The 11821-nt window shown below is 28.9% G+C and overlaps 2 protein-coding genes across 2 annotated transcripts; one reads left to right on the plus strand and one right to left on the minus strand.

Annotated features, from left to right (window-relative positions):
• Positions 1-841: 841 nt before the first annotated feature.
• On the plus strand, positions 842-5397 carry LOC130810065 (uncharacterized). The gene is made up of 2 exons (XM_057676000.1): positions 842-1008; positions 5127-5397. Exons 1-2 carry the CDS (start codon positions 913-915, stop codon positions 5259-5261), a joined length of 231 nt encoding a protein of 76 aa, XP_057531983.1. The 5' UTR covers positions 842-912; the 3' UTR covers positions 5262-5397.
• A 966-nt stretch (positions 5398-6363) lies between these two features.
• LOC130810064 (heavy metal-associated isoprenylated plant protein 24) lies at positions 6364-8242 on the minus strand. The gene is made up of 2 exons (XM_057675999.1): positions 7796-8242; positions 6364-7000 (listed from the first exon to the last, which is right to left on the minus strand). The coding sequence occupies exons 1-2, from the start codon at positions 7953-7955 to the stop codon at positions 6717-6719; spliced, it is 444 nt and encodes a 147-aa protein (XP_057531982.1). The 5' UTR covers positions 7956-8242; the 3' UTR covers positions 6364-6716.
• Between the last annotated feature and the right edge of the window lie 3579 nt (positions 8243-11821).

Consider the following 11821-nt stretch of genomic DNA (forward strand, 5'->3'; position numbering starts at 1 on the left):
AATAGATATTAATAATTTTAGGGTTTTTAATTTAAACAAGTAAAAAACTTTTAACAAAATCTAAAAATAAGGGCAAAAATTCAAATAAATCAAATGAAAGATATAACATAACTTTAACATTTCGATTTTCAATTTGGACTCGACATACATCGTACAACAACAAGATCAACTTCGAAATTTTCAAGCACTAGTGACTGAAAGTATATTGTATCCGGTGCATGTGAACCACACACACCATATTTCGAAGTTTTCTCCTCACCATATTTCAAAGTCGTCCAACGTAGTTGTTTCCCATAGATAGCACCACGTTGATCCTCAAAGATTTGAAATGTACAACCAATAAGTTTTGAAAAGGAAGCTAATTGCATTTTTCAACTAAAAACTACCCAAGTTTTAACCCAATTATAAATATAACATGTTATAGGAGTGTCATCAACAAATTAGGTAGAATCTCAAAATGTTGCTCATTAAATATTGAAGCGCTTGTTTAACACCAGTTTATTGATTTGTTCTATGCCTATATCTCATACTCAAGAATCAAAGTAGTTTATATCGTTGTCGAGCTGGTATTTGAAAGATGAATGTTGGCTGTTGATCCTACTAGTGGTTTGATTACCCATTCGTGCACAATTATTGTTGCACGCATGCACGAACTTCTCCTTGTTTGATCAATGTTAACATAACATTGTAAACCTTATGTTTGATCAATATACTGTAAATCTTAAATAGATTAATTACTAATCGCATTATAAAAAAACTATAATTAATACGCTTGGGCTATCTGTCTCGTATTGAAACTGTGGTTCACAAGTGTGCTGTTCAATTAATTACACCCAAATGCCCAAACTCCAATAGTAGGCATAAAGTGAAATAGCAATATTGAATAGAATCCTCGAGGCTAGGGTAAGGAAAATGGGAGAAGAAGGGGATCAAACACCAAAAACCCATGATTCTAAGATTCCTGCTCCGATTACGCACACCCAATTTCTTCTATGGAAACGCCAGAAGGTTTGTTTCTCCTTATGTTTACCCCTCGAATCCTTTAATTTCATTGTTTGCCCATTTTCCAAAACCCTAATTGTGTTTTTTGTGCTACTTAATTTAGTTACTATGTTTGATATCTGTATGAATAACTTCCGTTTTATTGAAGATAGCTTCTTTGCTTAGCTGAAATCATACTGATACTTGAATTTAAACTGCTGTAAAATTCATATTAGTATAGTTTAGACCTTATTTACAAGATTTCATCATTTAGAAGTGAACTAAGTCTTGAGTAACATTTGTGCCGTCTTCATGGATTCAGGCTAAGCTTCAGGAATGACAAACTTTATGCAAATCTTTTATATATGTCCGCACGACTGTCCTAATGGTTGCAAAACCACTTATTCAAGGCAATGCCATGCTTTTAGAATTGTCTATTTGGGTGATTGGGGTGATATTTCGTGTTGGGTAGTTTTTGGGCTTTGTGTGTGATTAGTCAACATTTCATTCGGTTTGATTTTTATGTAGTTGTAATTTTCTAGTCGAGTTGGGTCTCATGACCAGATTTGTGTCAATTGAGTTCAAATTGAACAGTTCTAGATGTTTGCATTCTAATATCACCGTAATTGTTTGCATTGGCCGAGAAATCTTCACACTGCTTCCACAATGTGGTGATGCGGATAAGGTTTACTCACATGACCAATGGCACTTAAAAATGCTAAGGAGAAATCAATTGAGGATAAATCATTTGTATGCTGTTCTTCAAATGACCAATGGCACATAAAATGCTTAGGAGAAATCAATTGAGAAATCTTCAAATGTGAGTTGTATGCTGTTCGTCAGCTGTGTTGGGCCTGTAGGTGTATTCTGATTCAAATGACCTTCTATGTTCAAGTTGTGCATAGTGTTGAAGGAGAAATCATTTGAGGATAAATCATTTGTGTTCTTTTGTTTGTCCTCTATTTACGGTGAAACAAATTTCTTAGAGAGAGATTTTTAGGTCATTGACATGAAATGAAATGCTCTTTTTTTTATGTGAAATTTTCAGTTATCATAGAGTACAAATGAATGATTTTTATATGATCAATAGAGTAGATGTGTAAGAAGTGAGTATCTAGAAGGCTGATAATTGGATGTATAAGTACTCATTAACTAATAAGGAAGTTAAGAAGGTAGACAAACATCTGAAGTAGGGAATACATACAAAGTCAATGGGAAAATTGGAGCTTTTTCTATATACTTGGTGTTAAAATGATCTTGCTTCATTACTTGTTGAGAAACATGTAGTTTCAGATATAATTGATTTCTATCTATTCTTGTTCTGTCTGAGTTTCATTACATGTACCATAAGGCTCGATCTTCTTGTTCTCTCTTTGCTTGCTGGCCATTTCTATGTGACTATGTTCCTTTGATTGGTCATTGGTTTTGGACTTTATCAACTGCCATGTTTGCAATATTTGGTATGGCCACAACATTTTTGACTCCTAGTTAAGTAGGACAATTACCCCAATCAGTTTACCGATTAGTATACACATTCTTGTATGAGACGGTTTCACCAGCAAGCTAAGGGCAACACACAGTTGAAGCTACTTTCATGAAACTGTGAAAACTAACTCTGTAAAGCTTACCAGCAAGCTAAGGGCAACACACAGTTGAAGCTACTTTCATGAAACTGTGGAAACTAACTCTGTAAAGCTTACCAGCTGCATGCCGGGTAACAAAAATTGGAATATGTTGCATCTGCGATCCATAAAGAGACTTCACCATAGAAATGTTCTTTGTTAGATTACGATACAATTATATCACTTAGTCTCAACTCCCAAATTAGTTAAAATCAGTTTTAATTAGTAAAAACTAATTTTGACTAATAATTATAATCATTTTCGATCAGTTTTAATCACTAAAATTCATTTACAATCAGTTTCAACTTCCAATCAGTATAGATCATTTTCAATCATTAAAAATAAGTTGAGTAAGTAAAAATCATGTGAATAAATCAAGACCCTAGTTATTGAAATGTACCACGGAATGCCTTTTAAATCTCTATATCGGTATTGTTACGACATTTGAACCAAATCAAGCAGACCCAAACTTCTTCACATGTGTTGAAATTATAGTGCGAAAACAAGGCTTTGGACACGATCACGATAATGATTGTGAAACGTCTTTCACAGTCTAGGCGAACGGTTTTGCGGTTATTTCAGTTGCGGTAAACTTAAAACCTTTCCAATACGCTTGTGAGTGGGCAATATTTTGCACTATGGTTGAAACAACGTTTTCTGGTTTTTTTTTTTTTTGTTAAAACTATATATATATATATATATATAGTTCAAGTGAGAACCATGAGAACCGTGAGAACCAATCTGTCTGACCAAAAAGTGTAATTATTAAGAAGGTGTTATTTTTGGGCAAAAAAGTGTTACTTTTTTGAGAAAAAAAAGATACTTTTAGGCAGATAAGAGTTATTTTAAGAAAAAAAAAAACTCACAAAAGGTGTTACTTTTCGAAAAAAACGTGTTACTTTGTATTTATATTTTTTTCTGAAAGTAACGCTTTTTTGCTAAAAAGTACAAGATTTTTTAAAAACAAAAGTAATATTTTTTTCCCCAAAAGTAACACATATTCTCAAAAGTTACATTTTTTGAGAGATTGGTTTTCACGGTTCTCATATAAGCTTGGTTCTCACTAGAACTTGACCCTATATATATATATATATATATATATATGATTTGGATCATGTGAAAATCAATTAAAATGGTGAAAACTAAAAATAGGGGTACATAAAAGCTCAAATGGAGTACATATTTGGGTGGCAGTTTTGTAAATAATTAGACATTTGTTAAATAATGTACATATATGCTTAAAAGGGGTACATATTCAGATGATATTTTTGTAAATAATTTGAACTTTTTTCTTCACAAAAGGTTTGTACACCCTATAAGATAATATGTACCCCTTTTGCTACAATATGTGTACCACTGTCTAGTTTTCAGTTTTCACTTGATCCTACCCCTATATATATATATATATATATATATATAAAATAACTTGGCTGAAGCTGGGATTTCTTGGCCTATTACAATTTATAACTGAAAACTAATGTATATTCTTGTGTGACTTGTCATGTGTGTAGTTTACTGGTATTTCTTTTCAACAGTGTCTTTTGGCTGTTGAAGTTATAGAACAGTTTTGTAGATATTTTATTGGCAAATCAGACTGTTACTGAACAAACACTGAAAAAATTGTTCGGTCTTGAATTTGATGTGTTCACATTTTTTACAGATTTCACCCTTCCTAGATGTTACAACTTACAATGCAGTAGTGTATTATAAATGGTACTTAGTACTAGTGCTCTCTGCCAAGTGCTCCTTGGTAAGACTGATTTATGACATTATCGCTAGAATTTTATGTTTTATTGAGGGATTTTGCATTCCTTTTTTTGTTGTTTTTTTATGGGGGTGGGTGGGGTGTGAAGGAGGTAAGGCTGTAAAAAGGAAGCAGAAAAGATAGGTATTTGGGAATGCTACCACGACCCCACGAGTGTATAATGAGTAAAGTGTAGTAATGAGAATTAGGTTCCGAGACATTGTAATACTTGTGACTTGCGTGATGTTCCGTTTAGTGTGTAGACATTACAACTCTAGCTTGCTTGGAGATACTTTGATACGTTGGATGGATTTTCAAACTGTGGATGGTATAAGGCGCGATGCCATTCATGGAAAATGCATTATCTATCATCTTTATCTAGTGTTGACTGCATGCATTTCTCTTGCCTTCTCCCTCAAGTAGCTACGGGTATTATTTGTCCGCTACCTCTCCCCCCAGACCTTGACTTTGTGCGGGATGCTTGGTTGATGACCATGACCATGACATTTTATCTAGTGTATACCATGCATCCATACCTAAGATGGCTTTTTAAATATTACTCTTGTCTTCATGTACTTTCAGTGTATTACGTTTGTGCTTGATTGTTTAGCGTTTTATACCTTATAAATCAATGTGATACTTGATAGCTTGTGTATCTTGTTCACCGGATCACTGACGAGCACGTGTTGAGTCTTTCTGCACTTGCAGTTGGTGCTTGTAGAATATATTCCATAATTGAAGATTCATACAAGCTTCTATGTTAAATTGTTATGTTGCAGGATGCTGATGCATCTGCTAAGAGAGCTGAAGCTGCTAGGAAGCGGGAAGAAGATATAAGAGCGGGAGTAGTGCAAATGAATGGTCGAGAGCTTTTTGTGAATGAGCCTTGGGTTTTTGATAACAATCTTTACTGACTATTTCTGTTCTCTCTCAATTATGTTGTCTTGTGTATAGAGTTAACATGTTATGTAATCTTTGAATACAACTCGTCTTATATGAGACCGTATTACCACGAGACAGACCCATATAATATCATTTTAAAATTATAAATGATCACTTTAATGCATTAAATGTACATGGATCAGCCCAATAAAAATGATCTCTTGAGAATTTGTGCTTTGAATATGGGAAATCATTTTCCTGACAGATGATGCTTATAAGAAATAATTACTGCATATATTACTCTACCAGTTAGAAAATGTTGTTGATGGCTATACAAAAATGTTCTAAGCTGGGCAGTAGCAGTGGATAACTGTTAGCAGTTGCCATACCATTTATTTAAATTATTGATGGAGTGTAATCTATATACATTTATTACTAATTGCATTAAACGGAATTTGGAGGATCAAATGTATGTGCTTTTACTCTTGTAAAATGGTGTTTTCATTGATCCTAAATTAATAGGGGTATTTAACAACAGCTAACAGTTGGTGGCAAATAGAGGTGTTCAATGGGGCGGGTCGACCCAATGGGTTAAAGATTGGGTGACATTTTAACGGATTATTGGTAGGTCGGATTATTAACGGGCCTTGGTGTACCGGGCCTTTGTGACATTTATATCCCCATATATTAAGCCCAATTTATTTCTCACAAAATGGAACTAGTGGATTGTGTTTGTTTGAGCATTAAATGCATAGAAGGCAAAATGTATGAGCATTTTTTTTGAAGCTCCAAAGTACGAACATTAATTAGCTAGCTAGTTTACAAAATAGATGGCATATGAAACCATTGGTGGATTAATCAATAATTGTTTGTGGATCGTTCATAATTTCAGAAAATATATATATTAACACGAATTTAAAACAAAAAAAAATTTATTTTTTTAAGTCTATGCAGTAACTTTTATTTATAATTTATAATGATTTTATAAGAATATATGTCTATGCGGGATCGTTAAGTGTATAAGTTAATTATTTATAAATGTTACTTAAGTCACTTGATATTTTTGGCTTGACAGACCACTATAAATTAAGATCCAACATACACCCTTTATCAAAATTAAAGGGATAATTTGGCTTAAAAAAAATAAAAGGGATAATTTAGTTATTTTAGTATTTTTTTTGTAGGAATACTTGAACTTTAAAGGAACCAAACTCTAATTAATACACACAACGACTCTTCCAACAATATACTTCCACTAAAACGGAATTGAAGGGGTCGAACTCCTGATAAGACTACACTAAGACTCTTCCCTAAACAATACATACAATATGAAGTACACATTATAATAAAACTCGTCTTGTATAAGACCGTCTCACCCATTTCTCTAACTAATCACTTTAAAATGTAAGTGATCACTATAATAAACTAAATGTACACGAATCAGCCTAATAGAAATAATCTCACCATAAAACCGTCTTATTTAAGAATTACATAATAGCACAAGCTTGAGGATTTTCATCACTAAACATGGTGGTATATTGTTCTTCTAAAGGAGTCATAGAGTCCTCAACCTTCCTAACAAAATTGGGAGGGGCTTTTTTGTCATATGCACCAACTTTATAAGGATGTGCCACCATATTGTAAGGCACATAAGGCCATAATTCAACCTTCTTCTTTGTTGCTTTTGCTGCTTTCAAAACCTTCTTTTGATCCACAAATCCTGTCACTGTCACCTTTTGTTGCTTCATATCCACATCTACTGATTTCACTCCTGTAGAGGTTTTTTCAAAAGTTACTAATCAATAACCGTGATTTGCAAATAATTACAAAAAGATAAAAAGAATAATATTAAAATAAACAAAACCCTAAAAGATAAATTAATATAACAAAACTCTCAACCTATCATATCCTACCACATAAGGATGATTTACTAGACCTTCTCCAAGTTTTTTTACCCTTAAATTATATAGTAATTTTTGTCGGAGTAATAGTTATAGTCATAATCCAGTATTTCGGTACAAAATTAGAGTTTGAATGAAGAAGGCATAAAGTTAGAGTCTGGATGAAGAAGGATACCGAACAGACTATATCTGTACCCCTTCTCACGTGAGAATCAAATATTTGTTTATTATAAGAGTAGAAAGAAAACCTTCGACAAAAGATTGTTCTCATATTCACATACATGGAATTTGTTGATTTTGAATTATAATAATTAAATAAATATTTTGAAGAAAAATTTTCTTTCAACAATGAAAATTTATTTAGTTTTCTAATAGTGATTTTATGGATTGTAATACAAAAATGTTTTATATATATATATATATATATATATATATATATATATATATATATATATATATATATATATATATATATATATATATATATATATATATATATATATATATTTCTTATTAACTTTATATGTAAGGTGATATTTTTGTTAAAATACTTTCTACGTCAAACAAATAAAATTCATCAAAAAAATTCTTGAAAAAGAGAATTTTAAAAACTTTACTTTGTACGTGAAACAAACAACAAAATCAATAGAAAAAAGAAATAGTACCTTTAACACCAGAGAGAGCATTCTTAATCTTCATGGCACAACCCTCACAATCAATTCTAGAAACTTTAAGATTAATTGTATTAATTTGCTTTCTTTTTTTTCCTTTCTTTGCATTACTAATCACATCTGATAAATACTCTAATGTTCCTTGAACTCCCATTTTTTTCTTCTCTTAAATACAAAAATATTATTTTTATGTATTACTAACACTCACACTATTACTACTATTAGTACTTCACTCTCTTCCTCTCTTTCTATTTATAGACTCTTTTTTAAGAAAAAAAAAAAATTCTTTTGGTGGGTTTTCAAAAATATTTCATGTAAATTTGTTTGTTGCTTGTTGTGTGATGAGAAAGATTATTTTTAGGGTATAAATAAACCAGGTAGTGGGAAGAATTATTGATGAAGATTAGGGCAAAAGAAAGAGACAAGACAAGAAAGTCTAGTTGATGTGCTAGATTTGGTGGTCTTCTTTTTTTTACATATACTTATAGGCAATACTAAGTTGTGGTCCTACTTAAGTAATAGAAGACATTAACAAATATCCATTAAGAGATTGTCATATTTTTCTTTTAGTCTGTTGTTTTTACTTTGATATAATTTTTTAATGAAAATGTCTCTATTACTTCTAAATTTTTTTTAATGTCATTCACACAATTTAAATAATTCAGTTATTTCTTAATTTTTGTACAATATACATGTGTGATGATATTGAAAACGAAGAATTTTTTTTAATGGCTCCACCACTTTCAACTTTTCTTTGATGTCATCAACACAGTTTAAATAATTTATTTCTTAAATTTTTGTGCAATATACATCTGTGATGATTTTGAAAATAGAGATTGTAATATTAAAAAATTATAATATTAAAAGTAACGAGAATTTCATATTGAATATTCTTGTATTATCGTCATATTTCTTTTATTTCTATATAGCATATATTCGATGTGTAAGTTTAAAATAGATTTAGTCTATAATATTTTTGTGCTACTATTGTAAGAGTTTGACTCTTGGTGAGACGACCTTAAATAAGAAGCTCACATTCTCATATTATATATTAGATGGATTATTTAACTTTTTATAAATGCGTCTCTCAGTAGACTGTCTCATACAATAATTTGAGATTGGTGTATACTATTATAGTTTATACTAGGTCCATGCAAGATCAACTCATGAATTAATTAATTAAATTCCTCGATCATTCTAATTATGTTTGCTTTTTTAGCATCAAATATGAAGATGACGTATCTTGCATCCAAATTTCTAATTTAAGAAACTCTCATATAAGATTATGCATATGACACATAGAATACCTAACATATTGGTTTTAACTATTAGCTTATTAAATTTTAAATTAAATTAATTTTTTGATATTTTTATCAAAAAACTATCATATAAAAATAAAAAGGTAACAAACTTGAAAAAAATAGTAGCACATAGTGACAAAGTATATATAATTGATTATTTTTAAGGAAAGAGTACCAAGCATAAGGTTGTTGTTGTCTTAGCCTCCTAGAAACTTCCTTCTTAATATAAAATGTTGTCTTTTAATTAGGATGATTAAATTAAGATTAATCTGATCTTCTTTAACAAACCTTTGACTTTTATCCGCAAGTTTTCACTTATTAGGCTGACTTATTATACACATATTATCTTAAAGTGATTACTTATTAAAACTATAAAATGATTATCTATAGTTTTAAAACGATCACTCTTTAGTCTTAGAGAGATTATTTATAATTTTTAAGTGATTACTTATAATTTTTTAAGTAATTAATTAGATAAATAAATTAATTATATGAACTATTAGTCTGTTTTTAGTAACTATGAATTCTATTATGATTTTAGAAATACATTAACTAAAAATTTACCTTTATTCCACAATAAATTTGAAACATTTAAATTGTAATAAATGTAGATATTTCCATAATTACAATGTAAATATTTCAAATTCATTGTGGAATAAATTTAAAATTTTAAGTTAATGTTATTTCTAAAATCATAATGGAATGGAATTCAGAATCATTGAAAATGGACTTAGATATATAAATGAATAATATTTCTAATTATAAATGTTGTTAATTGACAATTGTTCTTTTGATAACAATTATCGAAGATTATTTTTTAGCATTATTATTTTATTATTTTTCACTTATATCTAATAAATAATATCTTATAAAATTATTTTACCACAAACTATTCTATTATTGGCATAAGATCATGACTTAAAAATCAATCAAAATATTGATATCTGTGTTCATTTTATGATTAGGAAATCAATCACAATTGATCCCTAATCAAGAATCTCATCACATTTATGTGACATTTTAAATTTTAATGTTAATGTGAATTATATAATATTTTAAAAGATTTTTAGATTTAAATAATACAAATCAATGTGAATTAAATCACATTAGGATCAGTTGACATAAAGACTTTGTTTAGTTCATCTTAAAATTAATAAGTAAAAATTAGTTTAATCCACATAAATTAATTTTTATCAGTTTTAATCAGTAAAATTAAAATAACTACAATAGATTAATATTTAAGATCCTCTAAATTTGATTTCATGTACGGTCAGATATATATCTTGTACACGATCAGGATTGCCATTTTTTTGTTGCTCTACTTATTTCTTCCACAAATCTCTATTAAAGAATGTATACTTTCATGCTATTTAGAAGACATATTTAATTTCTTAATATGATTCTAGAAGCTTTTTTTTTTTATAAAAGTGTAAGCTGAGAAAAGGGATAATTTAGTTTATAAGTACTAAACCCTAAAACTTAAGGAAAGTTATACTAACTCTGATAAGAAAAAAACCTGATTCTCAATTAAGGAAAGTTATACTAATAAAAAAACGACTTGATATATGTGTTACGCTATCATTAAAAAATTTTCTGATTTTTTCTATTATTAACAGAGAAACTTTTAATATTTGACTTGATATTTAGGGAAACTATTAACTTATCAAAATATGTAATATTTATTGATTGACTTTAATTATATGTGATGATCTATTGAAATACTATATTTCCTTATATAAACAAAAAAATAATATATATATATATATATATATATATATATATATATATATATATATATGTAAATCCATATTTTAACTTTGATAATAAATCATCATTATATAATGAACAAACTAACTAATTTAGCTATATTTTCAATTAAATCCTCCCTCCTATCTATCATAGTTGAAGACCTTTTAAAATTTATTTTTCTCAAATATATCAATAATTACTATGAGTATATGTTTTAATATTATTGTATAATAAATTATTTATTCATTTTGATAATGATAATGTCATAACAAATATAAAGATTTAATAGTTAAATTTATGTTGTAAATGAATTAATTCTATAAAATAATATTATTATTCATATCAGTAAATATTAATAGCATCCGTACCCGAAAATGGAATCTATCTAGTACATCTCTAACAACAAACAAGCTAAAGATATACTACATAATATATAATTACAAAAAAGATTGAACCCTTAGATTACCACTCTTAAAATTTGTACAATTAGAATAATAGCTGTCACTCAATTACATTTCTTAACCACCCTAATTAAATTTTATTAAATTGGTCAACTATGCTTAATTTTTTGAAACATTATTTATTAACATATACCGCACATAAAAGTACAGCTTTACATTACCACGATTAAACAATGATTTTAGTTGAATGCTGTCATAAAAGTATGCAAAGTAGAATAAAGTTGGTGACTCTCTCTGTCTTTTCTTCTAATTTGTATACATTCTCTCTTCCGTATTACTTGCTATATTGTATGAAAAAATATCGCTATCAGTAGCAAATATTATAAAACGGAAAGAATATATAAAACTTCAAATATTTAATCAAACTTGAATCAAATAATTATATGAGAGCGTCTTTTTATCTTTATAAGTATTAAATTAAATAACAAATAGTCAAATCTATATAAATTATCAAAATATAAGATTTTATTAAAGACCATTTCACTAAAAAATATTGCTCACTAGAGTAA

Source organism: Amaranthus tricolor, chromosome 4 (genome assembly GCF_026212465.1).
Source record: "Amaranthus tricolor cultivar Red isolate AtriRed21 chromosome 4, ASM2621246v1, whole genome shotgun sequence".
NCBI classification, from domain to species: domain Eukaryota; kingdom Viridiplantae; phylum Streptophyta; class Magnoliopsida; order Caryophyllales; family Amaranthaceae; genus Amaranthus; species Amaranthus tricolor.